The 21973-nt window shown below is 26.6% G+C and overlaps 4 protein-coding genes across 4 annotated transcripts; 3 read left to right on the forward strand and 1 right to left on the reverse strand.

The window, feature by feature from the left end:
* Positions 1-1861: 1861 nt before the first annotated feature.
* On the forward strand, positions 1862-2797 carry GO595_009814 (mevalonate kinase; the record flags this gene model as incomplete). The annotated part of the gene is made up of 1 exon (XM_067923541.1): positions 1862-2797. The coding sequence occupies one exon, from the start codon at positions 1862-1864 to the stop codon at positions 2795-2797; it is 936 nt and encodes a 311-aa protein (XP_067770124.1).
* A 1461-nt stretch (positions 2798-4258) lies between these two features.
* Positions 4259-5437, forward strand: GO595_009815 (Leucine Rich Repeat family protein; the record flags this gene model as incomplete). The annotated part of the gene is made up of 1 exon (XM_067923542.1): positions 4259-5437. One exon carries the CDS (start codon positions 4259-4261, stop codon positions 5435-5437), a length of 1179 nt encoding a protein of 392 aa, XP_067770125.1.
* Positions 5438-20101: 14664 nt separating this feature from the next.
* On the forward strand, positions 20102-20389 carry GO595_009816 (uncharacterized protein; the record flags this gene model as incomplete). Its single annotated transcript, XM_067923543.1, has 1 exon — positions 20102-20389. One exon carries the CDS (start codon positions 20102-20104, stop codon positions 20387-20389), a length of 288 nt encoding a protein of 95 aa, XP_067770126.1.
* Positions 20390-20693: 304 nt separating this feature from the next.
* Positions 20694-21761, reverse strand: GO595_009817 (RNA ligase, Rnl2 family; the record flags this gene model as incomplete). Its single annotated transcript, XM_067923544.1, has 1 exon — positions 20694-21761. One exon carries the CDS (start codon positions 21759-21761, stop codon positions 20694-20696), a length of 1068 nt encoding a protein of 355 aa, XP_067770127.1.
* Between the last annotated feature and the right edge of the window lie 212 nt (positions 21762-21973).

The raw sequence follows: 21973 nt of genomic DNA on the forward strand, positions 1-21973 counted from the left end.
TAACGTCTGATTGGTGTGAAAATGTCTGAAATGAAGTGAAAATCTGTCACTCTGACATCTATCGGCCCTTCTCAAAATTGAATGAAGGCTAAACGTACGAGCAATTTTAAGCCAGTTTTCTGGGTGAAAAAATGTAGTTATCAATGAATAAACAATATCCATTCAATACATAATTTTTTTTCCTTTATGAATGTATCATAAAAACTCAAAAATCATCAAATTTTAAGAATAATTTCGATTTTGAAAATCTGTGTAAAACTCGAGTTTTTTGATATAATTCGATTGAAACATATGAGCGCATTTATAAGCATACAAAATTTTGTGGAAATTATATATATAAGCATACATATTGAAAAGCATAAGAGCTGATTAATGTTACTAAATCTGAAATAATGATATTTATTAATGAGAAACAGTAGAAAAACGCATAATTTCCAATTATTGTAACTGAATTTTGTATTTCATATATTTCATTTGAAATCCCATTTGGATATATACAGAAATTTCTGTATAATCTTTGTTATAAACAATTCCATTTTTTCCAGAATAATAAATATTTTCAGAAGACACATCAATAAATTGAAGATTTGAACATTCATAGAATGCCCTTGCTGAAATTGAAGAAACCGATTTTGGAATTAATATATATTCTAATGAAATACATTTTCGGAAAGCAGCTAAATTCACTGTTTCCACATTTTCTCCAATTATAACATTATCTAAATTAGAGCAGAAAAAAAATGCATAATCTTTAATTGTTGTAACTGAATCCGGAATTGTTATCTTTTTTAAAGAAGAACAATTATAAAATGAATAATAATAAACTTCTGTTACTAGATTTTAAATTGTATATGTTTCATTAGGAATTGCTGCTGGATAACAAATAATTGATGAAAAATCTTTGCTGTAAATAATTCCATTATTTTCAGTATAATTAGCATTCTCATCAGAAACATAAATAAGACTAAGGCTTGTGCATCCAATAAAAAAACCATAATCAATCAATACCACAGATTTTGGTATTAGAGGAAATTTGTTTGTTAATATTGTTGAGAAAAGGATTTTTGTTGGTTGGTGACAAATATGCAATAATGATATTAAATAAAGAAAAATAATGTATTGTATGATTTCCTTTTGAAATCTTATAAAAACTTGAAAAAGAACTATTGGAAATATCTAAATCCAAATTGTTTCAAACAAATTTATATGACTTTTGTTCAGTCTAGTATCATAATAAATGTTGGCCATATTCCCTAACCTTCGATCAGATATCAAATTCACCAAACTTGAGTTAAATGAGCAGTCTTGCGACTGATGTAGGATATGTTTGCATAATATAATAAACAGAGAACTTGTATACATAAGGTCAATGGGGGAAGACAATGGTTATGGGCAAAATTATTCAATTTTCAGGATGTTTGCACACTTTTTCGAATATTCGAAAAAAATCATTCATCGTTAAATCATCTGAAAAGCGAAATGTAAACTTCGTAATTGCAAACAACCCCACACTCAATTATCGAATGCAAAAAAATTCCTCTTGTCATTTTAAAGGGGTTTTTTTGATTTAACATATTTCTTGTTTCATGAAAATACCAATAGTAAAAGCGCATTCCGTAATACTGTTACAATCCCTTTTTTATTAATTTGGCAGAAAGTACCGAAGAAAATGTGAAATTCTAAATATAAATATATTATATTTTAAATAAAGAATTGTTATATGCATTTAGTACATAAGTATATATGTTAAAAATCATAAATGTAGCATGAGTTATTAAAAATTATGAATAGACATACATTCTTCAACCAAAGAAACATTTTCTAATTGTTCACTTTTTGTGTAATCTAAAGAATCCTTTTAATGCTCTTCAAATACTCTTCACCAGGCAAAATAATTCTTTTTGGAGAACATGCTGTTGTCTATGGCTATGCAGCAATTGCAACAGCTGTTTCCAAAAGAATGAATATGAAATGTGAAGTAATCAAATCAACAAGATCTGAAATCAATATTTTTGATGAAGGCGAATTGTTTTCTTTTAACCCTTTTCACGAAACGCCAGCAAGTTCTAATGCAAGGGAAAAAATGCTTCGATATGCCTTTAAGAATGGTTTTCCCAAAAATCATACTTTAAACATCACAATTGATGGTGAATTTCCTACTGGAACAGGTTTGGGTAGTTCAGCTGCATTTTGCTCTTTGATAGCTGCTGCTTCTAATCGAGTTTCAAATCAAAGTGTTTCTAAAGAATCTTTATTTGAAAAAACAAAAATTTTAGAAAATTTTTTCCATCACAATGCGTCTGGCCTCGACCCAGCTACTGTTATTTATGGTGGCGCAATTTTTATGGAAAATAGGAAATTTTCACATCTTTCAATTAACAAAGTTCCATTGTTAATTATCGATACTCAAATTCCGAGGTCAACCTCAGAAGCTGTTAAACATGTTGCATCGCTTCTTTCAGATAAACAATCGATATACAAACCAATGATGGAATCTTTAGGAAACATATCGAAACAATATTATTTGGAAAAACCAGAAAAAAAGAATGAATTCATCTACAAATATTTCCCAATTGCTCAAAACCTTCTTGAAAATTTCGATCTAAGTTGTCCAAAGATAGATGAAATTGTCCAAATATGTAAGAAAAATAATTTGGTTTGCAAGATAAGTGGAGCTGGAATGGGTGGTGTTGTGATGGTCACAGGAAACAATGTTGAGAAAAAGACAAACTTATTTAAATCATACAATGTTATTTCAGCAGAAATAGGATTAGAAGGAATAAGAGAAGAAAAATAAAAAAATTCTTTCATAATATTACCATTTGTTAGTGAGAAGAGAATGAAAAAAATGCCATGACAGATAACTTTTTGAATATTCAAAAAATTACTAAAATTACTAAAAAATTGACAGCGGGTTAAAAATTATGCAAATTTGTACACCAATTTTGATTATACTCATGTAAGATCTGAGATTAAAATATTAAGATACAAGTTATTCTTTAGCGTGCTTTTATTTCATATACCCTCTCATTTCAATCGTAAACAATCAATTTTTTTTTTTTTTTTTTCCTTATTTCAGACCAATTAAAATCATTAAATACTTCATAAAATGATGTTAACCAATTTTTTATTATTTATTATTTGAAATTACTTGATCAAAATTTCAGCTTGTTATTGATTTTTGACACTTTTCTATACGCAGTTTTCAAATAAATATCTTCCACAAAAAGTTCCTCGATTTATGAAAACAGAGCAGCCTTCAAGGGAAAAGCTTAAGAGTATTCATCCAATTATTCAAATACCTGAAGTTCAGGTTGTATTCGTTGATCAAATTCAAACTCAAGAAACAAGTGAAGAAAAAGAAACTCATTTTATATTAATAACTTCCGTTGGAATCTTTTTCGTAGTCAAAAGAAACTTTCCTGCTGATATGCTCTGTTCTAAATACTTTTCATATAAGGAACTTCTTTCTATTTCGGTTGAAGAAAATAATTTAGTTTTATTTGAAACAGAATCAAGCAAAATTGAATTTTCTCACCCTAACCCAGCATACATAGTAAAGGCAGCTTCACAAATTTGCAGTACTCTTTTTTCTGACATTCCATTAAAAACATCTTCTGAATTTCAACAGGTCGTTGCCAACACAAGCTTTGCTTACGAATCAAAGTCCACCCTAGTAGATAGATTTTTATCACTTAGTTTGCATGAAATCACAGATGATTTAATTTATCAATTATCTGATTTTTATAATAAAACGATAAATTCCAAAGGAAACATTTATGTTACTCCTGATGTACTTAACTGGCCGATTATTAATTTTCTTGATACATCTGTATGCATGGAACATTCACCTATCACACTCAACATAGTTCGTACAAGCATTTCCACATTTATTCGCATATTTCAGAATGCTCTATCTAATTCTAACTGCATCCAAAAATTTGGCTTTATTTGTGACACTTTTTTCTCTTTACCTAAAAATGTCACTTTTTTCAATGAGAACAACACTTTTACAACTGAACTTCTTTTTAAGAAATGTGATTTATTACATTCCGACTTCAAAATCTTTACTCACAGTCTTTCTCAATATAAAGGTCATATTAAGAAGCTCTCAATAAGTTTTTGTAGTATTAATGAAGCTAATTTAAAACATCTTTTTAGCTTACTATTTGAGACTCCATGCTTTACTTACCTCGAAGAGTTATCTCTTGACAACATCAAAGGCATAGAGTTACTTCAAGTATTATTAAATCAGTTAATGGGAAGCGACAATATTTTACGTAACAAAACACTTCATAAACTTTCAATCGATTCATGCGATGTCGAAGTCAGTTCTATTCTTCCAGTCATCACACTTTTCCCAAATGGTCTTCATAAGTTATCAATAACAAATTGCAATTTTCTTACCCCAATTACGGCTCCTGTTATCAAGACCTTCCAAGAGATCTCATTCATTGACCTCAGTGGCTGCTCAGTTACTACTGAATCATTATTATCATTTTTCACAATTATATCCCAAAGTGAAGCGCAGCCCAAAAAACTCGTTCTAAACAACTTACGTATTCGATCCAACAGCTTCACCAGTTTCTATGAGCAAATTCTTTTGATCAAAATTCGTCGACTTGAATCTTTCTCATGGTCATCCAATTCTATTAACGACGAAAATTATTTCCAATTCTTTGACTTTTTAAAGAACCAAATTAATATTTCCGACTTATGTTTATCAGATAGCATTACATCGAGCAACAAATATTTAATCAACAAATTACAAAACACATTAAACAATTTGAAACTCGAACGTTTCGTAATGCGATCAAACGACGAATTTTACTTTAAGCAGGATGAACTTATTCCTATATTAAATCAATTTAAGGAGCAAAAACTTCTTAAAGGAATTGATTTAATTGGCCAACGACTTGGAAACGAAGGAGTTAAAGCATTGGACGAGATATTAAGCGAGTGTAACATCATTGCGATATCGTTTGATAACACCGGAAGTGATTACGAAACATTAAAAGAGTTATTAAATAAAATAATCGAAAATAAAAACGTCGAATTCGCACATTGGCCAAAAGAAGACATGAAACGAGTGATCAGATTTGCGCCCGAAAGAAGTAACGAAGTGCAAATGCTGAAAGAGAAGTTCTTGAAGAAGTTCGGCAACAACAAATTCGTAGCTGAGGAATTCGATGGCGATGCGGAAAAGGATTCGATCGAAGAGCTGACAAGTATTAACACATTGAGGAACACTTGTAATCGAATAGAGAACAGTAACGAGAACGCTGAAGGAGAGCAAAGTCTCGAGGAGATACTGGTGAAGTCTGTTGCACTGAGGAATGAAAACCTGATTGAGGAGATAATGGAGTGCGTGGGAACGGAGTTCGACGCAGTGGAAACTGATCCAATAGTAATAACATTTAGAAAACTTAACGAATAAATTAAATTTGAGGATAAAATGTTTTTGTTTTTGAGGAAAATAATATTAAAGTTAAATCTTTTATTATGTTGTTTAAACAAAATGAAAAATGTTTGCAAAGTCTCGAGGAGATACTGGTGAAGTCTGTTGCACTGAGGAATGAAAATCTGATTGAGGAGATAATGGAGTGCGTGGGAACAGAGTTCGACGCAGTGGAAACTGATCCAATAGTAACAGAAATCTAAACGAATAAATAAATCTCGAGGAAAATTATATTAAAGTTAAATCTCATTTTGTTTAAAAACATAATGAAAAAGGTTTGAAAAGTTATATCATTAGATGAAATAAATCCAAGTTCACTAAATATTGTTTAAATTAAGAAAATATTATCGAATTAATGTTTATTGTCTTAATCTGGAGATCAAAAATATTACAAAGAATCCAAAAATCAGTATATTAATAGCCAACATAAGTTCATTACACTTCGAGTAATAGATTTTCTCTTCTTCGTCATCAGAGAGATCGAGTGATATATCTCTTGAAATGACTTCGACATCTTCATCATTACTTTTATCTTTCTTCTGTAACAGTTCTCTAAGATAGTTTTGCATTTCATCAAAGAAATCGACAAATTCTTTTTTAGTTTTCACTTGTTTAATGTCATCTAAATTCATCAAATCGTTATCCATATCATAAACGCATTGTACAAATGGAATAATTTGATCAACTGAATCTGCGTTTTTTGCGATTGTTAATTGTTTTTGTTTTTCATATTCGTTAATTTCTTTTTCGAAAGCATTTTCATTTTCTCTTAAATTCTTTAGTTTATTCATCATTTCGTTAATATAATAAATAAATTTATCGATAGGATTATCCAAAAGTAATTTTTGTAATTCGATAATTGCAATTTCTGAACTTTTTGTAAGTGCATTAATGTGATTTTCATATTGAACAAATAATGGAATTGATACAATATTATTTAAATAATCTTTTGATATACAAATTGCTTCTTTAACTTTATGTAATGTTTCTAATGCATTTTTAATTGCTTCGATATCAAATGGATTTTCAAATAATTTTTCACGAATTGAAACCATTTTGATATATGAATTTGTTGAAATATTATTCGCTTCTTCAAGTGATTTTTGTTTTTCATATGAATTAACAAAGTTGCTTGCATTTGCAAATATTCCAGTATCGATTTGTGCTTGAATAAATGCACCAATATGTGGATATAAATGAATATCTTCTTTTGGATGTTTTTCGCGTAAAATTGAATTTAATTCTTTTTGGATTTCATTAATTTTAGTAAATGTTTTATCATTTGTAAGTTTTGGTAATAATCCGAAAAGCTTTAAGTATAAGTGTTGATGAGATCGAACATTTTCATAATTTATTGGATATTTATTAAAATCATTACTTGATTTATTAATTTCATTAGAAATATTTCGAAGTTCTTTTATTGAATCATTTTCATTAAGTTTTTGTTGATCAATTAATTTAACCAAATCATTTATATCTTCATTTACTTTATTTGCTTTATCTGGTATAATATTTAAAGCAGAAATTGCGGAAATAGATAAATTCAAATAATTTATTATGTTTTTAATTTTTGCGTAATTTTCATCATCAATTTCATTTATATCATGTGATTCAATTGATTCATTTATTAATAATTCAACTTTTTGTATTTCAAACATTGTGCGTGTATAAAGTTCACTTGTTGAAGTATCTCTTGTAATTATTGAATATCTTTCAGATAACAAATTTTTAACATTATTAATATCTTCACAAATTTGTTTAATTTTTTCATTTGTTGTTAATTTTTCAAAAATACTTTGTAATTCACCTAATGAAGTAACAGAAGCAATAAATGCATTTTTATCACCACGATATAATAAATGTTTCATTTCATAATCAATTGCTTTAAGAATTAAATCAATTGTATATTTAATATAATCAACAAGTGGTATATAAATTTCATTATAATTATTATCGTTATATTCATCATTAATATGTTTCGTTAATGATAATGTTCTATAAAGTCCTTTTAACATTTGTGGTAATAACTTAGGATTACCTGATTGAGAAAACAATAATGCATAAGTTGTCAATATTTCGGATGTATCTAAAAGTGCTTCAATTGATTTTGTTGGATCTTTTTTAGATTGGAAGTCAATATTTATTAAACTACAACCTAATGCTTCAAGTCCTTCAGAGATATCAATTAAACTTTTAACAATCGTTTCAACATAATATTGTGTTGCAATAATTTTAGTTTGATTTCTTTGAAGGAATTCTTTATCTTTACCTAATAATTGTCGAATTGGTTCAACTTGTTTAATTGGTGGATTAAACATATCAGAAAACATATCTTTGTATAAAAACATATCAGTTTCATTATCACTATTTAATGTCTTTGATTTTTGAATAATTTTTTGTACTAATTCTTTTGTTTTTATAATTTTAACTTTTTCTTCATCTGTTAAATTCATTTCTTCAATTCGATCAAGTAATTTTTGTGAGAAATTACTTTTATAAATAAATTCATCGAATTTAATTGCATCGAAATTATCTCTTAAATATAATAAATTAACTTCGAAGATATCAAGAAATCTATTAGCTCTTGTATATAAAAGTCCTTCTTTAGAATTACGCCATAAATAATCATCATTAATAGTATTTAATGTCGAACCATAAATTTGTACTGGTGCTTTAGATTTAAGAATTTCTTCATCATCAATTGAAGGGATATTATATATACATTCATCTTCTTTAGTAAAATCAATTTCTTCAAAATCTGAATAATGAAGTTTATCAATATCATCGAAATCATATGATATATTTATATCATAATCTTTGAATTGTATTATTGTACTATCATAATTTAATCCAATTAATCTTTCAATGATCATTTCAGGTGTTATTAAATAATTAATTAATGATAAATATTCAAGCATTTGTTTTACATAAGAAATTACTTCATTAGGATAATCAACTTCAAGTCTAATTTTAACAATATTTTTATTTTCATCATAATATTCAAAGAAGACATTATTTGCTTCAGAATAATATGATATAATATCTTGATAACCAAATTTGGTATATTCTGTTTTAGTTAATGAATCACCAATAAAAATATCAAATGGTCCTAAATATAAATTAGTAGTTCGATCTGATCTTAAATTTTCTTGTGATAAATTCGTGAATTTACATTTATGTAACTCACGACCATAACCATTTAATTTAACAACAGTTGCAATATAATGTGCTTGTGCTCTTTTATTATTCATTGGTATTATAGAACAACATTTTTTCATGAACTTTTGTGTTAATTCTGGTGTTGATTTAATATTTTTAGGTAAAAGTGGTGTTAAATCATCAAATAATGACTTTGGAAATGAAACAGAATCATTTGCATATAATTGATATACTGCAAGTTCTAATGCTACATTTTCAGGTACATCAAACATTCCAGAATAAATCATTAATTTACAATCTTCATAAATTGACTTTAATGAATTATAATCATCGAATATTAAATTTGGAAATATATAAAACCTTCGTTTAAATAATAATTGTTGATAAAATTGAGTTTGATCAATTAAATCATTTTCTAATGACATTGGTGCTTTATGTTCTCCATATAAAGGATATAAAGTAATACCTTCATGAAACATTAAACCAAAATGTTTTGAAATTGATTTAACATTTGTTAATGTTTTTTCTTTAAGATTAAGTGAAATTTCACGTACTTTATTTACTTGATTAATTACTTTAACTTTAGGATAATATGAAATTAAATATAATTTTCCTCCTTCAGTTGGATTAATTTGTTCTATTAAAGATTTCTTATTTATCCATGTTAAATTCAATTTTAGATCACGATAAAGTAAAGATAAATATTTATCAATTTGGAATGCAAATAAAGGTGAAAGATTTTTAATTACTGTTGAAGCTGTGCTTTGAAGATTAAACTCATGTGAACATGGGTTTGGATGTTTAAATATTCGAGAAATATCAAGTGTAATTGTATCTTTAGACTTTTTCTCAGTTATTTCTTGTTTTTGTAATGTTTCACGTTCTTTAATTAAAGGCATTATAACATTTAAATATGAATTAATTAAATTATATATATTTCCAGAATATTTAGAAATGATTAATAAATCAACAATTTTTCCTTCTTTAACATGAGGCGTTTGTATTAATATATGATCATTCATTAACTTAAATCTATGAATATATGAAAAACCAAATTTCGTAAGTTCTTTATTTGTTATTTTAGAAATAAAACGTAAACCTCTTGGCCCAATTGAAAGTATTATTTCTCTTTTTTGTGAATCCTTTGGTTGAACTAAAATTGCATCAAATTTTTCACATCCAAAATCTATGATAGATTGTGCATTAACAATATTATTAATCATTGCTAAATTAGTTGATAATGAATTACTTGATTTTAATAATGTTAAAACAGTTCTAAAGTTTTCTTTTGGAACATAATCTTTAGGTAATAAATATGTTATATCTTTTGGTAAATCTCCATTTTTAACTTCTAATTGTGATAAATTATTAGCATATAATGAACTATGAACATGTTCAAATGCTTGTTTATCAGTAAGAGTAAGTCCTCCATTCATAACCTTTTCATAAAAATCATGGAATATTTGCTCAATATATGGCCCATTTAAATCAAGTTTTGTAATATTATAAAAACGACGTCTAAATACTAATGTTTCAAATTTATAAATTTGTTCTCCAATACTATATTCTAAATCAAGTGGAATTAATTTATTTTGTTCAGTTTTAACAAATAAAGTATAGCCAATATAAACATCTACATAAAGTAGATCAGCAATTTCAGCAATTAAATCTTTTACTTTCTTTGTTATATCTAAAATAATATTTCGTTGGAATGAATTTGGTGAAATTACTTGAAATATAATATATTTCTCAAATAAATGTAAATGCATATTTTGATATGGATGCATTAAACCAATCATTTTTGTTGGTTCTAACCAACGCTTATAATCTGATGTATATTCTAATAATATTGCATTATCACATTCATTATTACAATTTAATTTATTTGTTATCATTTTAATTATATCATCACCTTTATCATATTTAGATAATATAACTTTTGTTCGATTTCCATCATATCTATGTTCAGCAAATAATTCAATTCTAGATGAACTATCGAAATCTTTCATATTTTTATTTTCGGTACGAATTAAAGTTTCATCTGCTAAAGAAATATAAGTTTTATAGAAATCAACAAAGAGTTTACTTTGTGAACATTCTAAATCAATATAACATGACTTTTTAATTTCAGGATTATCTGATATATAACGAATTGAAACTCTTTGATATATTGTAGAAACATTAATAAAATGATCGTGAGGTATAATATTAAGGAATTTACCATTAGTACTTTGGATAAATGTTTCATTTGGTCCTATAAATATATTAACAGGTTGAACTGATTGATCATTGTTCATTAATGTTGCTTCATATTTTTCACAACCAAAAGTAATTAATGAACGACTTATAGCTATATATCTATGCATTGCTTGATCTTGTGATTTAATTTTACTTGATTTTAATAATTTTTTAATTTTAGAAAGTTTTGTAAAACCTAAATTGATACCATTTGGTACTAAATTTTGTATATCAACTGATATTTCATTATTTTTTAATATATTTTCATCTGTTATAATTAATGAACATATAATTAATTCAATAAGATCATTTTTAGGAATTTCAATAATGCCTGTTTTAAGATGTTGAAAAATATCAAAATATGTAGTAGACAAAGCTCTTTCATTTTCGAAATCTTCTTTAGTTATAATAAAGAATCTTCGTTTAAATAATAAATCATTAAATGTTTGAATTTGTTCTGGAAGTGTTTTAGCATGTCTAAATGGAATACAATTATTATCTATTTCATGAAATATAGAATAACCATAATAATTTGTAATATAAAACTTCTTTGCTATTATTGGAACTAAATATTTAATTGCTGATTCAATTGGTAATCTAAGTGATAAAGATTTTTTACATTCTAAACAATAATTATTCATTTTAATAATTGGATTTGCTTCTAATAAAAAGAAGATTGATTGACGAATCAATTTAAGCGATTCAATTTTTTGATCATTTTTTAAGAATTTAAATCGTTCGCCAAATTGTGCAAGAATAGCATATTCTTTATCTGGACTTAAATGAATAGCAGGTAATAATAGTTGAAGTAATTCTTGTTTCGTTAAATGTACTTCAAACCAAAGAATAGTTAAATTCTTAGTAACTCTTAAATCTGTACTTAATTTAACATCTATCATCGGATCACGTCTTTTACCTGTATCATCAACCCATGTACCATTTAATCGTTGAATTATTGCTTCTCTTTTTTGATTTTCTAATCTTTGATGTTCAACAATTAATTTTTTAAGTAATGTAATATTATCGATTAAAAATTGAATTAATATTTGTAATTCTTTTGATCTAATTTGATATGTGGAATTTTTCTTATCATTTCGAATTGACAAAATGATTTTTTCGGAATTATATGAATAACTAATTATATTACTATATCCTGTATTAAATATTTCTTTATTTGGATTTTCTATAAGTACAACACCAAATGGACAAATTAAAAACTTTCCTTCTATAAATTGTGACTTCCTTTTGAACTTAGATTGAACTATTTCTTTATAAATAATATCAAATGTTTCTGCTCCAAATCTTGGAAGTTTCCTTGCGATTCTCATATATTTACGTAATGCTGATTCTTCATCAATTTTCGGATATTTTAATGCATATTCATTAAATTGTGTTTGCAAAGTAGGAGTTATTTGTTGGTTCTTTGGAAATATTTGATCATATTTAACATTTGATAATATTTGTTTAAATTCTACTTCTTTATTAGATGTTTCCCCATATAATGAAAGTGTTGCAAGTTCAAACATTTGTTCTTTTGTTAAATCAGTTTCTTCATTTAATATGTAATTTTTAACATCATAATATGTTTGTCTAACTATTTGTTGATTCATTAAATTCGCTTGTGTTAAAATAAAGAAACGTCGTTTAAATAATACATCATGAAATTCATTTGTTTGTTCTGGAAGTGATTTATTTAAATCCATTGGGATGTTTTTATCATTGTTTGATATAAAGAATGTATAACCTTCGACTTCAGTAACTCGGATTTTTTGAAATGTTTGTTTCACTAAAACTAAAACATTTTTTGTTATATCAAACATAATTCCTTTAACTGATGAATCTGATAAATGAATTCTAATTAATTGAAGTTTTGGAATTACATAAATTATCATTCCATTATCGATTTGTTGTTCTTCAAGTTTTTCTTCATTTTGTATCCATTTTCTTCTTTCATTTGATTCTTTTGAAGGCTGAAGTAAAATACAATATTCGATGTCTGCTTTTAATCCAAGATTACTAATTGCTGTTTGAATTAATTGTTCACCTGTAAGTGAAGCTTTATATGAAAACTTATTTGGTTCATTATTATCAAATGATTCTGATGTATATAATTCAATTAATTTTTCATCTTCAGTTGTAGAAACTGATGATTCTTCAATCCATAGTTGGTTTTGCATTCTTTTAATTTCATTAATATCAATTAATAAATCATCTGCGTCATTTGTACGAATTGTATAAACTTTGATCTTATTTTCTTTATTTTGATAATTAATTTTAACTTTGTTCTTATTTCCAATTATATCAATCATTTTAGTATATAAAATTTCTTTCATTTTTTCTTTCTTATTTAATTTTTTAATAATTATTTGTTTTTTCTTTAGAATTACTTGTATTAATTTATTTGTATCTTTTTTCTTCTTACAATCATTATAAACAATATCATCAAATCCAGAAACATTTGTTACAATTCCAACATATCTTTTCATTGCATTAATATGACTTAAACTTTTATTAGTATTTAAAAACTCTTTAATTCCATCATTAATATCATTTGTAATATTTATATATGATGGTATAAAATGTGTAAAATCTTCCGGTAAATTTTCAGTAAGTTTTTCAGCAATAAGTGAAAGTCCAGCTAAAGTTATAATTTCGTTTTGATTTAATGGAATTTTTGTATTTAAATAATGGTTTTTAGAATCAGTATACATTATAAACATTGAATGAATGCCTGAAAAATCAGATTTACAAAATATAAAGTAACGACGAACTAAAAAGAGTTCTTTGATTTGGTGAAGTTGCATTGGTAATGGTAAATTTGGATTTAACATTTTTTTGCTTTCATCATTTACACATAATGAATAACCTACAGAAAATGGTAATTTAGCATGTAAACATATATCGTGGATTAATTCTGAAACTGTTTTCTCGATGTTTAAAATGAAAACGCGTTTTTGAAAATGATTTGAAAATATTTTGATTGCAATTTCGCTACGGAAAATTCGCAACTTCATTTGGTCATATGGATTATATTCTTCTAAATAATGCCCTGGTTCAAGCCAGCGCTTATATGTATCAGAAAAACAAAGAAGAAGTGAATACTTCCCATCAGGAACAATTGATAAAAATTTAAGAGCCGTAAACAAAACGTCGTTATATGAATAGTTCATAAGATATGAACATTCTGGATTTGCATTTTCGGAAAATCCATTATATGTTAAAATTGTAATGATTGAATCAGTATCTGAACTAGAATCTTGAAGATAAAAATTGTCAACAAGATCTGAAGCACTAACACCGCCATATTCTACAGCTGAGTTAGCAATACTTAGTTGCGGGATTTTTGGTAAATATTGTGAATTATCCTCAGGTAAAAATAAATCTGGGAATTCTTGAAGAGCAGAATCTGTTATTTGCAATGAATCAGATGTTGGCTGGGAATCAGATTCTTGTGGAGATCCTTCTTTTTCGTTGTTTGATGCAATAAATATTTTCATACCTGTACGAATTCCTTGTTCCTTCAGAGTTTTAGATGGCTTAATGTTGTGTACATTTCCATCTTGATCAACATATTTCATTACATTTGAAATTTCAATAGGCTGTTTCAAGTTAAAGCTTGCAAAAGTAAGCAACTCCGCGCCTGTTAACCAGTTCTTATATTTATATTTTTGTGGATTTGGATCATTAACTGAAGCAGCAGTTGGTAACTCCAAGAAATCATCCATTTTTTTGAAATTCAATATGCTTTGAAAAATTGCTTTGAAATCAAAATATATGACGGTTTTGGCAGGTGAACGATATTTAATTTTTTCTGGGAGGGTGTTCATGTATTCTAATATAGTTATTTAGATAAAAGTTGTGAAATCTGATCAATATTGTTTTGTTGATTTTTGCGTCCCCAATAAGGAGCTAAGTATTATTGTGAATCCAATAATTTTAAATTACCGACATTAAATTTCGACCGTTTATTCTGTCAGGTGTTGTGACAGAAAATCTACGAGTTTTTGAAAGTAATTGAATGTATCGGTATTTGTTGCGTGTTTTCAAAAAGTTGTTGAAAGCAGATAAAACAAGAAAAATACGAAAATTATCTGAAGAACAATTTTCCAGTTTTGATTATGGGAAACTTTTTAGTATATGCATATACGATTTCCTAGAAAATATCACACTTTCATATATCAGATCTGTTTTGCAAAATAGAAATTGAATAAATTTTCTTTTTTTACAAAAATTTAAGGATTCATATAATTCAGTAGTTTTATTTTCATTGATATTTTTACGATTACTTATTGAAGTGAAGTTTAAATCTAGTTTTTATTTTGACGTAATGTTAAATCCTTCAGTAGATTCAGTATAGGAATATTTATTTGTATTTAATCATGTGATTACCGGATCATTAAATTAATTAAAATTATAATGAAGGGAATTAAGAATGAAAATTAAAGTAATGATTCAGACAATGAATATAGCATATAAATCAAACAAACCCAGATTTTATTAAAACTTAAAATTATACTTTTTCGATTATACCAAGATGAAAATAAAGTGAATGTTTACAAAAAGTGTTAATTATTGTATCGTATTTCTGAACTTTATAAAGTATCCGTTTAATTTATTTTCTGACCAGATATCATGAGCATTACAAACCAAATCAAACACGATACATTATCATACTTGCTCCCGAGTGATATCAGAAAAACCATTAGCCAATCACAAGAAACATGGAAAAAAGTTCTTTTTGAAAATTTAGAACCTGCTTTTTTATCAGGTGATTTTGAAAGAATTGCATTTTGGGCAGATTCCATGGTTTCGTTCATTACGTCAGATATTTTTACTTTAACAACCGAAGAAGTTGAAAAATTCGTAAAAATATATTTTAATTTTATCACTACATCACCATATTATTCACTAGCGGCAGTTATTATACCAACATTTATTGTTCTTGTTGGTTCAAGTGACAAACTTAATGTAAGTTTTGATTGGCGACAAGTTTATAATTGCATTTTTAGGTTTATTTTAACGAAATCAAAAAGAAAAGCAAAGCTTGCTCCAACTGCCAATTTACAATTCTTTTTATTTGCTTCAGCTTGTTCCAAATATTTTAAAGAAGATTCCACAGAAGAAATTCTTAACGAATGGTCACATTTATTACATCCTGGGTCACCTCTTTTTTCTTCTGCATGTGTTTTATTATGTTATTTCTTACCTGTTAATGTTGGCAAGCATACATTATGGTTTGATGATATGATTTCTCGATTTTCATATTTTAATCATAACACTGTTAATGCAGCATTTCTTCATCTTTTCCATCGTCTTAGCAAAGAGGATTATCCTGATTTTGATTGGTCGCCACATGTTCCATTTATTTTTCATAAGCTTGCAAAATTCCTTAATTTGCCGACACATCCCACTGATGATGAAAGGTCACTTAATGATTCACCTGATGATTTAACCATTGATTCCTTATTATTATTTGGTGAAAATGACGAAATTTTATTAACCGAAATTCCGACCACTTTTTCAACGATCATAGTGAATTTGATGTCCACAAAATCGAAAGATATTATCCGTGAGCATTTAGCCAAATTATTATTATTAATTGCGCCATTATTATCACCCGTACCACAAAATGCTAGTGATGACACAATTGATTTATCATCAATTTTTATGGGATGTTTAATTACATCATATGCATATCGAGTTAAAACAGATAAAAAAGGCAAAAGTAAACTAAAATCATTAACGCAAGATGATCATCAATGGTTTATCTCATCTGTATTACCTGTATATATATTAGGATTATATCATACTGATGCTAATTGTGATGATTTAAATTATCTTGTACAATTATCACCAACATTAACAATACCATTAATCTTTGATGCTATGGAAAGGCTTATTGATTATCATCATTTAAAGACAACAGCAATTCGAACAATCGAATCAATAATATCAGCAATTATTGTATCTAATGAAATGTCTGATCAATTTAAACTTATAATTGTTTCATTTGTTGATGATATCTCTACTAATAATATTGAGAAATCATTATATGTCTTTCGTTTATATAATACATTTATTTGGGCGAATTCGATTGATGAAACACTTAGTGAATGGGCAGTATCAGTGATTCAACAATGTATAAATTATAGTATATCTGCAATTGGTGATGACTTTAATGAATCTTTATCATCAATGGAAAGAATGTTATCAGGTTTTATTAAGGCAACTGATAGTTCAACATTTAAAATGCTTTCACAAACATTAGAAAATCGAATTGATGAAGTTCCTATTGAAAACTTACATTATTTAATGGATGGATTATGTCCTATAACTTATGGTAAATGGTGTATGGAAGAATTAACAGAAAGAAACATAGTCATTACAACATGTTTAGTACGATCTTCATTTGAATTTGACAATATATATAAATCGAAAATTTTTGACTTTGTCGAAAAAGCAATATTAAATGATAATAAGAAATTTAAGAAGAAATCATGTACATTATTAAAATGGTGTTTAAGGTCATATATATTATGTTATCCACGAATGCCTAAAAAACAAGGAATTTCTATAATTGATGAAAATAGTATTGAATGGCATATACCTAATGAAGAATCGATAACAAATGCATTAGAACTTGTTAACAGAATTATACCAATTATGAAGAACATATATCAAAATAATATTAATAATCATAAACAAATGATTAAAGCTATATCAATAGCATTATCATTATTAAAAGGTATTATTGGAGGTTCATCACCATATGACTTTGAAATAGAAGAATCGAAATATGAAACGTTAAAATTATTTTCATATTCATTTAAATCGATTTCTAATAAAGTCGAAGAAATCATTGATTGGTTAATTGATATATTAAATAATAATGAAATACATCATTTAATTATATCGAAAATAATTCGATGTTTCTCGATAGCTATGATACCTTATGATCCAATAGCATTTCAAGATGATGAATTAGAAAATAATTATCAAGAAGAAACGAAAGATTCGAAATTAAGTTTAATGTATTCATCATCACTTAAAGCTATGTTTCCAGATGATCATTATTGGTTATCATTAAAATTATATTCATCATGGTTACATGCAGCACCATTTCCATGTTGTTCATTAACAATGAAGATATTAAATTATATAATTAAATATGCAACTTCACCATTTCCATCGATTAAAGAAGAATTTATAAATTTATTAAATAATGCATCTAAATTATATAAAGAACAAATCACAAAGTTATTTGATAAATTCCAAAATGATTTAATGAATTGTTTTGATTTACCTTTAGATAGTATATCTACAATAGCTTCATCATTAAATATATTATGTGCGATAATTAATATTGAAGAAAATATCTCAAAAATTGTCGATATTGCATTAATATTATTACGAGATTTACCTAGTGATGTACCTGGTGATTCATTACGTAAATTAAGACAAACAATTATAACTGTTTTAGATTCTAAAGAATATTTCCATTCGAAAATTTATAATAAGGATATATGTAATGAACGAAAAAGATTAATTTATGGAGCAATCGAAAAATCGAAACAATATTTAGAATCAACAGAAACTCAAAGTTATGCAGTAGCTTTAATTTGTTCTGTTGTAGAAGGTGAGCCAGTAATAATTGATTCGAAAGTATTCGACTTTTTAATTAATTGTTTAGAATCGGATATTTCATCAGTACGTGAAATTGTTACACAAGTTTTAACTACTTTAATCGAACAATTAATACCACGTGAAAAATTAGAACAAAAAGAAAATGTTAATATGATTAAGCAATTTGAAAATAATGAAATTAAAGATGAAGAAGAAATTGAATTATCGAAAATTGCATTAAAACGTATTAAAACTTATAATTTTTCATATAATTTACCAAATGTTAATTCAGATAATTATGATACAATACAATTTTATGATAATACATTTCATTTATATAAATCGAATAAATCAATTATAATGAAAAAAGAAGAATCCGAAAACGAAGAATTTTTAAAGAAATATTTTAATAATGAAAATATTCAAGAACATATTTTAGCAAATAAACTTTTATATGAAAAATTAAATGAAAACTTATTAAAGAAGTTTATAAATTTATGTGTTAATGATCAAGAACATAATAAAGAATCATTTCAATTCGATCGATTTTATTTCTGGAGTACAATTTTCAGGTTTTTTGGTTCAACATTTTCTAACAAAATGTTAAATGTTATTCAATTAATGAACACAACTGAACCAGCGCAATTATTTATATTAGCCGAAGTAATAATTGGTATAATATCAGCATCAATATATTATAAATATAATGAAATCTTAGAGATACAGCCATTATTATTTAATATATTACAACGAGAATTATGTAATTCGACATCAGATACTTCATTTCCATGGTATTTAATCATCAAAAATGCATTTACATTTAAAGATAAACGACGATTTTTCTGGTTATTTAACTTCATTAAAAACCTTAAACCAGATTCATCAACTAAATCAATACGACAATTATCAGAGATGGCACAAATATTATATTTCTTTACACCAAATATTAATGAGTTTAATAATATATTTCCATCATATATTAATATATTATTTGAAACTAAATCTATAGGATTAGACTTACAACGTTCAGCAGTGATACAACTTATCGAAAGTTTATTTAAGTTATTTATTAACAATGAATTTTATGAACAGAAGACGAAATTATTTTATGAATATATAATACCTACAGATGATTCATTTATATCTCGTTGGATATTAGAAGAATTTAAGACATTAACATTTTCATCAATTAGTTCTATTCCTTATTGTATTGACAATCTTGAAGACTTAATTAAAATATCAGAAAACAAAGATGAAAATGAAGAACAAATAGCAATTGAAGCACTTACGCAATTATTTTGTACTGATATGATCACAAATATATCGGAATTACCAATAACTAAAGATAATTCACGTAAAATAATTCTTCGAGTTATCGAACAATTAAATCCTTCAAATAAATGTTGGCAAACTCAAAGTTTAATTTTAGGTTTAATAATATATTTCATTCAACATTCATTCTTCTTATTAGATGATAATATAATCGATGATTTAGTTTGGAATTATATAAATCCTTCATTAATACATCCAAACCCAATTGTACAAGACGCAGCGTCAACACTTCTTTCATTGATATTTAGAACTTTCGGAAGTATTCGTATAAAAATTACTGTATATTGCGAAATGTTCCAAAAAATGTTAATCGATGATGACCCAATACAAAGAGCTGCCGGCGCAAAAGGTTTGTTCGCAATAATATCGTCGACGTTGATATTCGACGATGTGCCCGATTACATATCAAGCGCGTTCACGGCGCTCGCGAATGCTGCAGAAACAGACTCAATCGTAAGCGAGTGTATTAACCAGTTCTTTAGCGACTTCTGGAACTTGCACGAAGAGAACTTCACAGAAAACGCTGCAATATCATTGTCGCCGTTTAAGGAGTCACTGAGACCGAGTTATATAACATGATAAAGTAAATGTTTTGTTAAAGAATTTTTTTATAATGAAAAATACTTTTGAAATGTTTAACGTTTTATTTTTTATTTATTTATTTGTACATTTTTTGTTCATTTGCAGTGAGAAACTGTCTGCTTTGATAAGAATACATTTTCAATCTATATAAAAAAGTATATTTACCAAGTTCAATGAATATATATGATATAATAACATTGTATTTCACTCACAATGGTATTTTTCCAAGAAATTCTTCTTACGGTGTCAATATAATTTACATTAAAGAATGTGTTTTTGTTATATGCATAAAAGAGTGAATTTAGTTATCTTTTACTGTTACATAGTTCTTAAATCGAAAGCCAAGCCATTTGGTGACTTCTTTCATAAATTTTTCATCAACTTTTGCTTGATCATATTCTTCTTTTTTCAAGTTTTCTACTTCTTCGCCATAATCTTTCATGAAATCTTCATTCACATCTTCAATAAAGTCATTTCTTACCATTACGAAATCTCTTCTTGAAACCTGTCCAATCTTTGAAATCACAGAGCAAATTCTTGATTCTGTTAAATATTCCATTTTATGTTGCAATATTTCTTCTTCTTTTTCTGATAGATCTGATTTTACTTCTTTTTTCTTCGGACAAAGATGTCTTGGATCCATTTTTTCTGCAAAAATTTCATTTTTATTCTTTAATATTATTCTTGCACTATTTTTCATAATTGGATGAACAGGTTTAATTACAATTCCTTCAATTATATTGTTTTGAATTGGTGGGAGTCCATAATATTCAACACCAATTGGATCTGGTATATTATTTGGTACTTGCATGCATTCATCAAATGTTCCAATTTTTACAACATAATGGGATGTCATTTTAACTTTATCACATACTTCTGTGACAACATCATCATCAATGTATTGAAATTGTCCATCTTTTTCAACCATGATATCAAAACAATAAAAATGAATTCCTGGCGCATATTGAATCCTCTTTTGTATTGGTGTGACAATTTCTTGAGGAACATCTGGATGAAGATAAATACCTCCAAATAATTCTCCACAAATTATAATTGTGGAATTGTCTGAAGAAATTCCTTTTTCTATAAGAAGATGTCTGATTTCAATAGATTTTTGATCAAGAGATTCTGATTTGATAGCACTTTTATAATCATAAAATTTGTCATTGTCTGTTAAAAACCCTTTACGGCGACTATATTTTATAGATTCATTTGGATATACATAAATTGAAAACTGAGCTCCATCCACCTTAATGCTTGCTGTCCATTTGATAGAAGGGTCTGCGTAACCTCCGAAGCGAATAGTATCAATAATTTTTTTTCTAGAAGCAATTTCGATATTGGAATATTTTTGGAATACTTCAGACATCAAATAAAGTGAAGTGGCAATATTCGCTATCAAAATTATATCGGCTTCTTCTCAATTTTTTGAATGGAATTCTGAAGCACTTTAAACACTTTTTAGCCATTGTTTATAAACTGATGTTCAAAAATGGGGACTACTTTTGATCGTTTTTAACAGAAATACCATTCAAAAAGTTGGATTTGGTGTTACCATTTTTGAACATCAGTTCACATTTA

This window comes from Histomonas meleagridis (genome assembly GCF_020186115.1).
Source record: "Histomonas meleagridis strain 2922-C6/04-10x chromosome Unknown contig_95, whole genome shotgun sequence".
Lineage (NCBI taxonomy): Eukaryota > Parabasalia > Tritrichomonadida > Dientamoebidae > Histomonas > Histomonas meleagridis.